The sequence below is a fragment of the Chionomys nivalis genome, chromosome 12, assembly GCF_950005125.1.
Source record: "Chionomys nivalis chromosome 12, mChiNiv1.1, whole genome shotgun sequence".
NCBI lineage: Eukaryota > Metazoa > Chordata > Mammalia > Rodentia > Cricetidae > Chionomys > Chionomys nivalis.
The window spans coordinates 5,050,090-5,065,951 of record NC_080097.1 but is presented as its reverse complement, the minus strand read 5'-3'; the positions used below and the strand labels follow the sequence as shown (position 1 = coordinate 5,065,951).

At 43.0% G+C, this 15,862-nt stretch overlaps 1 protein-coding gene across 3 annotated transcripts in view; it reads right to left on the bottom strand.

The window, feature by feature from the left end:
• Positions 1-2,799: 2,799 nt before the first annotated feature.
• The window catches only part of Uggt2 (UDP-glucose glycoprotein glucosyltransferase 2), a 106,330-nt gene continuing 93,267 nt past the window's right edge, over positions 2,800-15,862 (bottom strand). For all 3 annotated transcript variants that reach the window (XM_057786285.1, XM_057786287.1, XM_057786288.1), the window contains 5 exons: positions 14,391-14,551; positions 12,725-12,839; positions 10,014-10,130; positions 6,633-6,756; positions 2,800-2,995 (listed from right to left, as the gene is read on the bottom strand). In XM_057786285.1, the coding sequence (XP_057642268.1) occupies positions 2,973-2,995; positions 6,633-6,756; positions 10,014-10,130; positions 12,725-12,839; positions 14,391-14,551 (540 nt within the window). In that variant the 3' untranslated portion in view covers positions 2,800-2,972. The remainder of the gene's footprint in view (positions 2,996-6,632; positions 6,757-10,013; positions 10,131-12,724; positions 12,840-14,390; positions 14,552-15,862) is intronic.

Below are 15,862 nucleotides of genomic sequence, written 5' to 3'. Positions count from 1 at the left end.
ACTGAGCTCTCACGCTTAATGGTTTTCTAGATCAGAGTTCAAGGTCCTTCCATAATCCTCCCTAAGACAGCATGATCAGGTCTATCGCTGTACTAATGTACTCCTGCCCTAGTTATGGTCAGGTCTATCGCTGTACTAACGTACTCCTGCCCTAGTTATGGTCAGGTCTATCGCTGTACTAACATACTCCTGCCCTAGTTATGGTCAGGTCTATCGCTGTACTAACATACTCCTGCCCTAGTTAGGATCATCATTGCTGTGATGGAACACCACAACCGAAACGGCTTGGGGAGGAAAGGGTCTGTTAGACTCACACTTCCACATACATCACTGTTCACTGAAGGAGGTCAGGACAGAAACCCAATCAGTGTAGGAATCTGGAGGCAGCAGCTGATGCAGAGGCCATGTAAAGGTGCTGATTTGTTGTAGGATATTTGATCACACTGAAGCCTGACGATGCATTATTTACTGGGGAAAAAACCTCTAGTTGTGGCATGGTTCAGCCCTATTATATATCCTTTTAAAAGATTAAGTAAAATCAACCATAGATTGAGAGGTGGGGCAAGCAACCAGTTACCCCCCCCCCCAAAAAGTTATAGAGCATAAGAGGACGTCAGGAAGACAGAGAAACAGGAAGTATAGGAAGGGTCTTTGAAGTTGGTAGTCCTTTTCATTTGGGGTAGCTGAAGAGAAGCTCCCTTTGCAGGGAGGCAACAAAGGCATGCTGTCCCTGCCTCTCTGAGCTAGCTGGTTTTCACCCTGGCATCTGGCTCCCGGGTCTTTATTGATAAAGTAGAACAACAGAGACTTAGTTAAAAGCTGTATTTGGCAGCAGTGGCAGAGGCAGTGCGGCGGGACACAGAAGTCCCACTGGCCTTGGCCTTAGCAGTGTGGCAGCTGCCGCAGAGCCACAGTCAGGAGCTAAGACAACAGCAGGTTCAGCTGCAGCGCTGTGCCACAGGGACAACACTGACTGGTTCCTCGTTGCTTGTTTAGCCTGTTTTCTTCTAGAACTCAGGAGCACCAGCCCAGGGATGGCACCACCCACAGTGAGCTAGGCCCTCCCCCATCTATTACTAATTAAGAGAATTTCCCACAACCTTGCCTGTAGCTCCATCTTATGGTGGCATTTTCTTAACTGAGGTTTCCTCCTCTCAGATGACTTTAGATTTTTGTCAGGTTGGCGTAGAACTAGCCAGTTCTTTAAAAAAGAACGTCTTTGCAAATAAATACATAATTCAAAAATCTGGATTATATAGTATATATGCTAATCTAGAAATGAGACATGTAAACTTAGTCTTTCAAATCTCAATATGATAGAAGGAAACTATGAAATCTGATATTTTAAGGCAGAAATTAATTACAATAGAAATTGAATGTCTTAATAAAAACAGTGAGCAAAGAGGCAGAGGAAGGTATTCTCTTAATTGGAATGTGGACTGTCAGGGGAAGGATATTGCTCAGGTTTGGATCTTAACTATACCCCAAAGGTCCACATCCTGAAAGGCTTGGTTACCAGCCTTCTTAAGAGATCAGACCCAGCGGGAAAAAGTGAGGCTATTGATGCCCTTGTGGGCATGGAGACCCCAACCCCATTCTCTCCCTCTCTTGCTTCCCAGCAGCCCTGACGCTCTCACGAGCCCAAAGCAACGCGGGCGACTGAAACCCTGAGCGAAAACAAAGCCTTTCCTCCGAGCCCTTTGTCACAGACACAGAAAGCTGATGGACTGGGTGCTTTTCAGATTTTCTAGGACATATTGTAAGACAGTGGATCATCTAACTGAAGAGTTAAAGGGAATCAAGGCCCAGATGGCTTCTGTCTCAGTATGGAACTTGTATACATACCTGTCCCGAGATGAACAGCCCATTTCTAGAGGGTTCCTCATTACACGGAGGGTTTCAAGATGGCCTGCTCTATCTGAAAGTAACCAGAAGGTGCCTGGGACACTAGGCAGTCGCTAGCTTTAGTAAATGTTTCTCATGAGGAATCTGGAGAGCTTTTCAAGCTGTCAGAAATTCCAATGGTTCTAGCAGACCTATCAGAGGTGTGCAACCTTCTCACACTGCACAGGAGGCTGCATCTGCAGATGTGCTGGGACTCATTGATAACCGTCCCCAGAATGAACGCAGCCCACAGCACATGTGAGCTAAGGGCCACAGGCTGGACACTCTGATCACACTTTGGTGGATGAGATCTAAATGACACTAAATGAAGTATAGTCTAGTCCCAATATGGTATAAGTATAGAATATTTGAGTAGTTAAAAATATTTACTATTTCTATTTATCTACTTAAACACAGCAGGGGAAATCTTTTACTTAGTTTCTATAGGACTATAAGGTTTACATCTTTTACTTAGTTTCTATAAAAAATATTCAGTCTTTTAAAAAACGCATACATGTATGGATATGCCTATAATTTTATGAAATAAAAACATTCAAAACAATGTAAACAGCACCAGATTAGGATTTAAGTTAAATAAATGATCACAGTGCAACAAGACTTCCATTAAAAACGATAATAAAACTGGATTATTTTTAATAATTGAGAGAAAGCCATGAGTGCTTTTTCTTAAAAATGCATGAATTCCTGTAATTTACATACATTCTGTGAGTAAGGAAATACGGGTGTACTTAAGTTGGAATACTAAAAGAAGCTGATGGTTTGGATAAGCAGCAATGAGGACCTTCCAGGACTTTCAAAGACCTTCCAGGACATTTGACGACATCAAACTAACTGGTAAAACAACAACAACAACAACAACAACAACAACAATATCATCATCTTAAAAGAATAATCTGTGAACCACATAAATTAAGTTTATTTTAAAACTCTACAAGTATTTTAAATAAAGTTTATAAAAAGTGAATAGTAGGTCAGTAAATTGAATGAAGTGGCCTACTGGTTAGCAGTTCCACAAACGCCCAGCAGGTGGCAGAATTCCATCCTAGTTCATCTTCCGGAACCCAGTGCTAGAGCTCATCATGCGCAGACACTGCAGGGAAGCAAAGGTGCAGTCAGATTTGGAAATCTCATAAAACCATCCTACAGTGTCACGAAGATATCCATACTAGATATACTATATACGTTATATATGGAGAGTCCAAGTTCTGACAGAGACTTGCTGTTAATTCACTCTCTAAAACTGTGTCATTCAGTGTGGACATTTTGGCACCCATTCTACCACATCATAAATATGTGTCTCTTTAAACACCTAAAAATGTGAATGCACACAAGTCTATGAGAACAAGAAACACACACACACATACACATATATAAACACAAATAGAATTTTGCAAATAAAATTAAAATATTATATAAACAAATATGACATAGGGTTAAAAATCTCATGTAGCTCAAGAAAAACGATACTCGACAGAGGTCTTTAAGAACACAGATATGCTGTCTGGGCTGACTGAAGACAAAAGACATACAGAGAGAACATCCAAATTAACAAAATCAGAAACAAAAAGGGGAACATAACAGACACGGAGGCAATCCAGAAAACCATAAGGTCATACTTGAAAAACCTGTACTTCACAAAACTGGAAAATCTGAAAGAAATGGATAATTTTCTTAATTAACTTACCAAAGTTAAATCAAAATCAGATAAACAAATTAAATAGACCTATAAATCCTAAGGAAATAGAAACAGACATTAAAAGTCTCCCAACCAAAAAAGCCTAGGGCCAGATGATTTTAGCACAGAATTCTATCATACTTTTCAGAGAAGACAGAAACAGAAGGAACATTGTCCAATTCTTTCTATGAAGGCCCTAATTTCCCTGATACCCAAACCATATAAAGATTCAACAAAGAAAAATAATTACAGACCGATTTCCTTTATGAACATGGGTGTGAAACACTCAACAAGAATACCTGCAGACCGAATCTAAAAACTCATCAAAAGAGCGATCATCTGCCATGATCAAGTAGGCTTCATCTCATAGGTGCAGGGATGGTTCAACATATGGAAATTGTCAATGTAATCCATCAAATAACAAAGAAAAAAACCACATGGTGACCTTGCCAGATGCTGAAAATGTCTTTGACAAAACCCAACGCCCAATCATAAAAGTACTGGAAAGATTAGGCATACAAGAAACATACCTAAACATAATAAAGGCAATTTAAAGCAAACCTACAGCTAAAATCAGATTAAATGGAGAAAAACTCAAAGCAATTCCATTGAAATCAGGAACAAGACAAGGCTGTCCACTCTCTCCATATCTACTCACTATAGCTATTGAAGTTGCTGGAGCAAGAAGACAACTGAAGGAGATGGAGGGGTACAAACTGTAAAGAAGTCATTGTGCTATTTGCAGAGGATATGATAGTTTACATGAGAAACCAAAAAGTCTACCAGGGAATCCAACTCATAAACACCTTCATCGAAGTGACTGGTTACAAGGCCTCCTTTCTACACACAGCAGACTGAGAAAAAATTAAGGGAATAACATCCTTCACAATAGCCACAAATAATATAAAACATATTGGGTTAACTCTAACCAAGCAAGTGAAAGCTTGCATGACAAAAACTTCAAGTCTTTGAAGAAAGAACTTGAAGAAGATACAGAAGATGGAAAGATCTCCCATGCTTATGGATAGGTAAAATTAACATAGTAAAACTGGCCATCCTACCAAGAGCAATCTACAGAGTAAACACAAGCCCAATCAAAATTCCAACACAATTCTTTACAGAACCTGAAGTGATAACACTCATAAGGCAAAACAAAAAAATCCCAGGCTAGCTAAAACAATCTTGACCAATACAAGAACTTCTGGAGGCTTCACCACTCCTGATCAAGCTCTGCTGTCGAGCTGTAGTAATAAAAACTTCACAGTGTTGGCATAGAAACAGACATGTTGATCAACAGAATCAAATCAAAATTTGGATATAAATCCACACACCTATTGGTACCTGATTTTTGATTTAAAAAAAGCCATAAATAATAGGAAAAAGAGGCATCTTCAACTATGGTGCTGGTCTGGCTGGGTGCTAGCATGTAGAAGAGTACAGATAGATCCATCTATCATCTGCACAAAACTCAAGTCCAAGTGGATCTAAGAACCCAACATAAACACTGAACCGGAATAGCCTTGAACACACTGGCACCGGAGACAACTTCCTGAACAGAATGCCAATAGTGCAGATCAACAATTAATAAATGGAGCCTCATCAAACTGAAAAACTTCTGTAAGGCAAAGGGCACTGCCAATAGGACAAAATAGCAGACTACGTGAAAAAAATTTCATCAGCCCTATATTCAATAGAGCACTAATATCCAAGTAGGGTCAGAGGTATCAAGGACACCAGAAGAACAGAGTCCACAGGATCACCTAAGCAGGGCTCATGAGAGCTCCTGGAGCCCGAAGCAGCAATCACGGAGCTGCATGGGTTAGACAGGCCCTCTGATATACACTATGCTTGTTTGCCCTGAGGCTTCTGCGGGACTATTAGCAGTGGGAGTGGCTGTCTCTACTTTGCCTACTCTTGGGACCCTTTCCCTCCCACTGCGTTGCCTTGTCCAGCATTGATGTGAGGGGTTGTGCCTGGTCTTGTGACGCGTTAGGCTGCATTTGGTTGATATCACTGGGAATCTGCTCAGTTTTGAAGAGAAATGGAGAAGGAGTGGATCTGGGGGAAGGGGAGGTGGGGGAGGTAACGGGGAAGAGTGGAGGGAGAGGAGGCTGCAGTTAGATGTATTTATCAGAAGAGAGAAAACAAACACAAAGTACTATAAGAAACTGTACAGCAAGCACTGGGTGTCTTGGATGAAGTAAGTAAACTCCTAGAAAGACAAACATTGCTGAATGACTACATTCAGCAGAGAAATGGCAAGATAACGGAGCTTTGTGAACAGGAGAAATGACAAAACCAAGTCCACAACATTCAACTCACTACTAAGAGACTAGGACCAGGAACAAGGGCAGTCTGTGTTATATATGACAATTCTCAAGGTAGGAGGCAATGCTTCTTTGTGAGCTATCAAAGGCATTTTGATTAATTTTGACCACTTTCATATTTGAGAAATTCAATATAATCTTAGAGATAAAAGTTCCTCTATTTTTAACAACTGTTTTTAGTAAACACGCTTCCTAAAAATCATGTTATACTGCTCATTTATATAAAAATTAGAGTTAAAGTGATATTCTCTGTCTTAGGTGTGCTTAAATGTTTCAGAGAAAGCCACGAATATATATAATTAATATACATTTTAATAAATAATTTGTGAGCTTAGCCTATGTAAAGAGAAATTCTTTAAAAAAATTATTTGAATTTTTTAATTAGATTTATTATTTCATTTGATGTGTTTTTTTTGCCTGCATAGATATGAATATGTACCATGCTTAGTGTTCACGGAACTTAAAGGAAGGCACCAGGTCCCCTGGCACGGGAGTTTCAGACAGCTGTGCCCACCATGTGGGTGCTGGGCATTGACCCTGAGTCCTCTGCTAGAGCAGCAGTGTTCTTACTTGCTGAGTCATCTCTCCGGTCCCTGAAATATAATTTTTAATCGTGTCGCATACTTTCCCAATGAAGTACTGACAGTGCTTTCATGGCTTCACTAGAGTCTGTGACTTACCCTGATCTTATTAACACAGCACATGGCTCACATGCAATCACTTACTTGTGCTTTTCTTATTTGCAAGATGATCTAATAATTTTCGTATTTCTGTGTCATATTTGACCCATTCTGGGACAATCCTTGCAGCAGCTTCCAGTTTGGGTTCTTTTGTTTTGGGATTATTGCACTAAAAGTTCAAACAAAATTTGTTAGAAAAAAGACCACATTTTGGGAGAAATAAAGGAAATACTTGAGACCCTTAGGGTGTATGTCACTAGGGCTGATGTAAGCACAACCACACCCTGGTTATAGCCAGCTGCCTGTGACGCTGAGGACTGGAGCAGCACAGATGTAATCACTGACCACCAGTCTGAGAACTGAGCACACCAGGAGGCTCTCAGGAAAGAACAAAGACACACCCTTCTGGGGAATGCATTGCATCACCAATGTGTCCTCTTCTGCACTAGAATTGTCTACTGCACATAAAAATGTACAGAGCATGCTCAGTACGGAGACTAGGGTGAGAGTTTCTGGCCAACATCTACTCTTGCCTCATGAAGATGGCAATGCTCTGCTTTATTTTGCATTCACCGAGACCATCTACACCACACTTAGTCTTGTCTGAATGCTGCCAGTGGGACCACAATGACTGGGAGACAAGGTGAGTCTGGACCTGGACATCAGGGACACAATCATATGCTGAAAGGATCACAACTTCAACAACAATGAGAATGAGAATGGGAGCCAGGAGCCAGGGAGGTGGCTGGAGGCCACAGCAGCAGTCTGAGAATGTCTTTGCTGGAGGCCAGGGATTTCAGAGTTATCTCTCACCTTTGCCTGGGAGCTCTCTAAGTGAGGATGTGATGGGAACTGAGAGGAGGCAAGGGACACCTTGTGGCTGGGACATCCTGCATACCAGAACACGGCCCTTCTCCATGACTCACCCAAGTTTCTGCCGTGTCCTTTAATGAGCATACTGACTCAATGGTGCCCGTACTTCCAAGATGCTTCCCCTATAGAGGAGCCTTACTCTCTCACTAGTAAGCTCCTTGGTGTTTGAATAAAAATGGCCTCCAAAGGCTCATATACTTGAATGCTTAGTTCCTAGTCTAGGGAACTGTTTGGGAAGAACTAGGAGGTGTGGCCTTATTGGAGGAGGTGTGTCACTGAGGGTGGGCATTGAGGTTTCAAAAGCCCATGTCATTCCCAGTCATCTCCCTCTGTCTTGTGCTTGTGCATCAAGAACTGAGCTCTCAGCTACTGCTTCAGTGCCATGCTTGGTTGGCTGCAGCCATGCTCCTTCTTCCATGGTGCTCATGGACTCTAACCCTCCAGAACTGTAAGCATCCAGTAAAATTTTTTCTCTGTAAGTTAATGTGGTAGTTTGAATGTAACTAGCCCCCACAATCCCAAAGGGAGTGGCACTATTAGGAGGGGTAGCCTTTGTTGAAGTAGGTGTGTTCTTATTGGAAGACATGTCACCATAGGGGCAGACTTTGAGGTCTCTTTAACTCCAGCTTCACTCAATGTGACACACAGTCCACTTCCTGTTTCAGCTACTTCTCTAGGACCATGTCTTCATGCGTGCTGCCATGTCCCACCTCTGAACTGGATGTGAGCCACCCCAAATAAATATTTTCCTTTATAAGAATTGCCATGGGCATGGTGTCTCTTCTAAAAGTTAGCTTGATGACTCATCACAGCTATAGAAAAGTAACTGCTAGGGGCTGGAGAGATGGCTCAGTGGTTAAGAGCACTGCCTGCTCTTCCAGAGGTCCTGAGTTCAATTCCCGGCAACCACATGGTGGCTCACAACCATCTGTAATGAGGTCTGGTGCCCTCTTCTGGCCTGCAGACATACACGCAGACAGAATATTGTATACATAATAAATAAATAAATAAATATAAAAAAAAAAAGAAAAGTAACTGCTAGGAATATTCTTAAGATGAGCCTCTCCACTGAGGCAAATAATTCCAATTAGACAGAATCAAAGCCCATGTTTATTGCAGCACTCCTGGGTGGCCAGAAAAACATGGCGGGGGAAGGAGGGGCACGCAAAACCCAAAGAGCATGTGTTTTTTTTCTTGTTGGCAGCCTAAATAGCCCGTGGGAGTGGTCCTGACCCTCCCTGGGAAGGGGTCAGCGCTTGGTGGGCTTTTCCAGAGGTGGAGTCTGGACCAAGGCAATTCAGGGCAAGGGGTCTTGAGATGGAGTTTTCTGCTCCATTGGTGCGGCATTGGCGCCCCAAGTATGAATGCCAGGGGCTGCATTATGCTTTCAATCAATCAGTAACTAAGGCAGAAGTTGGTACCAGGGAGTGGTCTATTGCTCTGAACAGGTCTAACCCATATAACTTTTGGAGGAAGTGTGTTACACTTTGGACTAGGAAAGTGGACTGTAAGTGGTCCATCTTGGTAGGATCTTGGAAGAACTGAGTAGGCCCAGCTTAAGAGCTTTCAGAAAGGAGCAATATTAACAACATATTAGCATGGGCTAAAGACTATTCTTGCGATATCTCACAAAGAATGCAGGCGCTTTCTGCCCTCTCTTAACCTCTTAGCATCTCTACAGCCCTGTGTCACTTAATTCCTAAGTGTTGCTGAGGGGGAACTGATTTGTTCAAACACCCAATTCATGCCACTCCTCCCTTCTCTGCAAGCAGCTACTGCTATGAGAAACCCATGCATCTAAGTCTCTTAGGCATGGATAAAGACACATCACCAACTTCTCCTAAGGAAACCTCAGGATTCAAATGTGTTCCGCATTCCTGCTTCCCTTCTTCTACACTACTTAGTAGAGAGATAGCAGACATGTTTTCTTCCTCCTTTAGTTTTGATGGGTTTGGTATTCTGGCTTGGCAGTTATGGTCTTTCAGAGTCTGGAATACATTGTTCTGAACCTTCATGACTTTTATGGTATCTACTGAGAGTGTGCTTCTCTTCCGATGGGCCTGCCTTAACACGGGAGCTGGTGTTTGCCCCTGAGCTTTCAATATACTTCTTTGTTCTGAACATTTAGGATTTTAACTATATATTCTGTGGAGATGTCCCCTTTGGTCTTGTTTATGTGGCGCTCTAAATGCCTCCTGACCTAGACAGACTTCTCTCCCCTCCAGTGTCCTAGTTGACTGACGTTGTTCTATGCCGTCAGCACGAATTGTTCTGTCTATGCTCATGATTCATGCTCTTTTCACAGTCCCCAGGGTCTCATATGTCCATTTGCACTTTCTTTTGAACTTTGCCATGGATTATTTTTATATATTTGCTTCCTTACTCATCAGCAGACCTGAGAGTAGTCTTGGGGACAGCTTTTTACTTAATTCATAAGAGACTAAAAGAAGAAGTGTGGTAATAATATGTGTGAGACATTTCATTTGTAAAACAGCACATTTAAATTTGGACACTTTACACATGCTTATATGCAAACGAGACACCGATACTCACCAGATCGATGGTTTTGGCTCTTTGTTTAGATTCATCATCGCACCAGGTCTCACACCACAGCCAGTCTTGAGGAAGAGACTTGATGGCAACTTGATAAATCATATTGTTGGGAAGATCCTACAGAAAATAATTAATATGCTAGAGTCTGAATCAAATTGTCATTTAGACTTTAAATATATCATAAAATTCAACAATTTGAGATATCTCCATGTGGTAAGCTTGGCATGCTTAATCTAACCTAAGAATCTTGTGTCATACATGTATGAACACATGACCTAGAACTACATCCAGAGTCAGATAATAAGGTCTGACAACTGTCGCCCCGTGTTAGCGGCCGTGCACAGCCTCATCTTCTCTCCTTACCTGGACAGCAGAACCACGATCAGGTGCTTACTTGTACCTGCTCTTTTTACTTATTTGTTTTTTGTTTTTATCTTTTAAATTTTAAAACTGTCTATTTTTATTTCTGTACGAGAGTGCTTTATCTCCATGCATGCAAGTGCACTGAATGTGTGGGTGGTGCCTGCTGAGGCCAGAAAAGAGTCAGGTCCCCTGACCCGGAGTCAGCTACAGCCATGAACCACTGCTAGGGGTGCTGGGCACCAAACCCAGTCCTCTGCGTGTGCTACCAGCCGCTGAGCTGCCTCCCCAGCACCTGCTAGTGTTATGTTGAACACATCATCTGCTCCAGATTCTCAAGTCATCTTACTCTCTCGTTGGAAGAGATGTTGTAAGAACAATTTCATATTTCTGTACGCTCAAGGCTTCCTACGCAAAGATTGCTGGCACATAATTTGAAAAACAGGCCTAGCAGTTAAAGACAGAGAGTTTTTAGAGAGACTTAGTGTGTTTCCCCTGAGGTATCTATTTGTATTCCAGCCAGAGAGCCCTTCTTTATTCCCAGAAATGTAGCTATCTAAGCACACTACCTCAGTCTCTGAGGGGTTGAAGTTGTTTGCATTAGATGTCCCATGTATCCTTAAGATTTAAAACTTCATGGTTCTACTCTCGCCAGCCCTACTAAATATCTTATGGGATGTCCTAGGAGATGTTCCAGGAGAAGAAATAAAAATGTGCAGATTGGAAAGAAGGGTTAAAGGCTCTGATATTTGCAAGTAAGAGGATTATTTGTTCAGGAAAGCTCCACAAATTATGAATAAAATCCCCAGGCTATGTGAAGAGTGAAATCATGTCATTTGGGCATGACTGCATTAACAAAGCCACCAGCCTCAGGAAGACAAGTGTCACATGCATTCTCTCATACGGTTCCTGCGTTTTGTGTAGATGCATAAAATCGGGTACATATAAAACAAAACCAAAGTGCTAGTGAGTAGAGAAGCTTCAGTGTTTATACACTATACAGTCAAAAGGAAAAATGAATCCCATCATTTGCAGCAAAGGTGAGGTGGAGAGCATCATGCTGAATGAAACAAGCCAGACACGGACAGACTAGTTCTCGGCACGTCAATAGAAAAGCGCTAGAGCAATAAAACAAAAAATATTAGAATGGACTGTGGCTTCAATTTTGTTAGTAGCTCCCCTTTCTCTGACTTTTCTCATGCCCTAGCAACAAGGCCATCTGGCAAAAATCAATGCTTGGTGACAGCCCCCAGACCGCAGGTGAATGGACTTCCATGCAGTGGCTTCTGAAGAAGTCCATACAATTTGAAATGACCATATCTTATCAAGCATCAAACGAGCAGGTGCTATGGGGTGCGGCAGAGCAGCAGCCATGCCTGCTTCGGATCACTGATCTACAGAAACTGCCTCTTAGCCACTAGATTTTACAGTAAGGTGTCATGTAGCAATAGACAACCGCTACAAAGATTATTGCAGTTGTCTATTAGAAATAAAGTTGTGAACATTAATGTACAAGACTATGGGTAACATACATACAAGTAGATATGTATTTAACCTTATACATAACCAAAATTCTTATATCCCTCAAACATAGAAGGCCCACTTTCACCATTGGGAATACCAGCATGAATAATTTTTGGCCTCTATATGAAACCCATTCTAATTCTCCCTTCACAGGTACCTACTTTATACTAAAACCCCCAAACTTGATTGACCATTCGAACCCTATTTATAATGTTTTCCTATTTTATTTCTTCTCCAAAAGTTTATTGCACACATATGTGTACACAAATATACATATATATTTTAACTAGAATGAAAGCATTGGGACCTCAAGAATAATTGTGCTTGGATTTCTGTGGTTTCAGGTCTTGGGAGAGTATGTGGCACATATGAAATACACGAAACACACCAGCTAGGTGAATATGGATGGATTTAGTCATTAGGAATAATAAGGATTATGAACTGTTTAAATCATCTGAAATATTTCGAGGCAATAATGAATAATTTAACGGGGTGTGAGGAAGGAGGTGTCTGTTGGGTGTCTTCAGGGAGCACAGGATACACAGAGTTCTTGAAGCTCGGCACACAAAAGACAGAATGGGAGAGGGAGGCAGCTGTGAGGGAGCCCATGTCAAGAGGGAAAGTGAGTGGAAGAGGTGACTAAATGAGGGGATGGAGAGGAGGAGACAGTGAGCATCCTGTTAGAACGAAGAAGGCTGAGCTGAAATGAAAATGACGTCTGCTTGACGAAGGGCAGAGGTCTAGAAAGGGTTCTGTGTGTATGAAGGGTGCAGAAACAGCTTGTACACACAGGATAGTTATCCATTAGAATTTGTTGTAGTACTTACCTGGTCTAGGTTTGAAAGACTATTTGGATCTTGACTAAGAGCTTGGTACTGGCCCCGAAGCCTATCGCCTGCGGAGATTCTCCTGAACTTCTTGAGATCCACAACATATAAGGCACTGAAAAGAGAAGCACTCTTCAGTCCTCTGTGGTGCTTGTGTGGCTGTCCCAGGAACTGTGCACACAATGGATCTGTGGAGCTGGGCTGTCCCCAGGGACTATGCACACAATGGGATCTGCAGAGCTGGGCTGTCCCCAGGGACTGTGTACACAATGGGATCTGCAGAGCTGGGCTGTCCCCAGGGATTGTGCACACAATGAGATCTGCAGAGCTGGGCTGTCCCAGGGACTGTGCACACAATGGGATCTGCAGAGCTGGGCTGTCCCCAGGGATTGTGCACACAATGGGATCTGCAGAGCTAGGCTGTCCCAGGGACCTGTATATACAATGGATCTGCAGAGGCTGGGCTGTCTCCAGGGACCCCTGTATACAATGGATCTGCAGAGGCTGGGCTATCCCCAGGGACCCTGTGTATACAATGGATCTGCAGAGGCTGGGCTGTCTCCAGGGACCCCTGTATACAATGGATCTGCAGAGGCTGGGCTATCCCCAGGGACCCTGTGTATACAATGGATCTGCAGAGGCTGGGCTGTCCCAGGGACCATGTATACAATGGATCTGCACAGCTGGGCTGTCCCCAGGGACCATGTATACAATGGATCTGCAGAGCTGGGCTGTCCCCAGGAACCCTGTATACAATGGATCTGCAGAGGCTGGGCTGTCCCCAGGGACCCTGTATACAATGGATCTGCAGAGGCTGGGCTGTCCCCAGGGACCCTGTATACAATGGATCTGCAGAGCTGGGCTGCTAAGTTTTGCTGTCAACTTGACACAAGCTAGAGTTACTTGGGAGAAGGAACCAGCAGAGACAATGTAGGCATGTCTGTGAGGCACAGTCTTGATTAACGATTGATGTAGGAGGCCCAGACCCCTGTGGGTGGCGGGATCCCTGGGCAGTGGTTTTGGGGTGTATAAGCAAGAAACTGAGCAGTTATGTAGAGTGAGCTAGGAATCAGTGTTTTGCCATTGGTATCTGCTCCAGTTCATATCTCCAGGTTTCTGCCTTGCATTCCTACCTAGACTTCCCTTTATGAGGGTCTGAAAGCACCAAAATAAGACAAATCCTTTCCTCCTCAAATAACTTTTGGTAATGGTGTTTATTGTAACAGCAAAAAGCAAAGCAGGACAGACACCTTAGAACTTAACAAATATTTCCTTCATAAATCGGAGTCTAATGTTCTGGTATTACCCCAGAGCTTGAGGTTTGCTATAACAATGACAGAACATATATATCAGGTCATCTCAAACCTTTTCATGAAATCACAGCTCTACAGACAAGCCACTGCCAGAAGCCAGTGTCCGCACTCAGTACTGACAAGCCAACTTTCCATCTTGCAGCGGACAGGTGCATGCACTTGTGTGGATCATTTGGTTTTAACTCTTGGTTCAACCAAGTACTAGGAAAGGAAGACCTGACAAGCCACCTAAATGCTGACTGCCTCAATTTCCACAGCTATAAGATGGAGGATACTGAGACTGTGAGAAAACTCTATGGGCGCAGAATTAAGGTTCACACACAGGGACTTCCACACATACAATGCTGTCTTACCTGATATGGTATTTCCTTTTCACCAGGTGCGATGCCCAGTATCCCGTTTTCCAGAAACGGTACCCATCCATTTCAGTGCGGCTGTCACAGAACGGAGTATATCCGTAAGGAGCTCCACCCAGATCAAAGTCTCGAAGCTCTTTTAGGTCATGTCTCACAACCTAAGTAATAAAAACAGTGTTTCTGTACGGCACAGGCTGTAAAATATCATGAGCTCGTTTGGTGTAACTTTCATATTGTGACCTTACTGCGCACGCAGAAAGGTGCATTTCCTCACATCACTGTCACAGAACATGAATTTACTAAGTGTTCATGTTTTTCTTGTTCTCACAGATTAAAAGAAGCATACGCTTTATAGTCTTTATCTGTATAATTATGGTCTTACCAGAGAGGTGCCTGGTTATATCATTTATAAGCAAACTTGTTGCTATAACGTACACTATGGGACTATGACACACACTGTGGGATATGACACACACTGTGGGATATGACACACACTGTGGGGATATCACACACACTGTGGGATATGACACACACTGTGGGATATCACACACACTGTGGGATATGACACACACTGTGGGATATGACACACACTGTGGGATATGACACACACTGTGGGGATATCACACACACTGTGGGAATATCACACACACTGTGGGAATATCACACACACTGTGGGATATCACACACACTGTGGGATATGACACACACTGTGGGGATATCACACACACTGTGGGAATATCACACACACTGTGGGAATATGACACACACTGTGGGGATATCACACACACTGTGGGGATATCACACACACTGTGGGAATATGACACACACTGTGGGGATATCACACACACTGTGGGGATATCACACACACTGTGGGGATATGACACACACTGTGGGGATATGACACACACTGTGGGATATGACACACACTGTGGGATATGACACAACTGTGGGATATGACACACACTGTGGGAATATCACACACACTGTGGGGATATCACACACACTGTGGGAATATGACACACACTGTGGGGATATCACACACACTGTGGGGATATCACACACACTGTGGGGATATGACACACACTGTGGGATATGACACACACTGTGGGATATGACACACACTGTGGGATATGACACACACTGTGGGATATCACACACACTGTGGGATATGACACACACTGTGGGATATGACACACACTGTGGGATATCACACACACTGTGGGAATATCACACACACTGTGGGAATATGACACACACTGTGGGGATATCACACACACTGTGGGGATATCACACACATTGTGGGATATGACACACACTGTGGGATATGACACACACTGTGGGGATATGACACACACTGTGGGATATGACACACACTGTGGGATATGACACACACTGTGGGATATCACACACACTGTGGGATATCACACACACTGTGGGATATGACACACACTGTGGGATATGACACACAC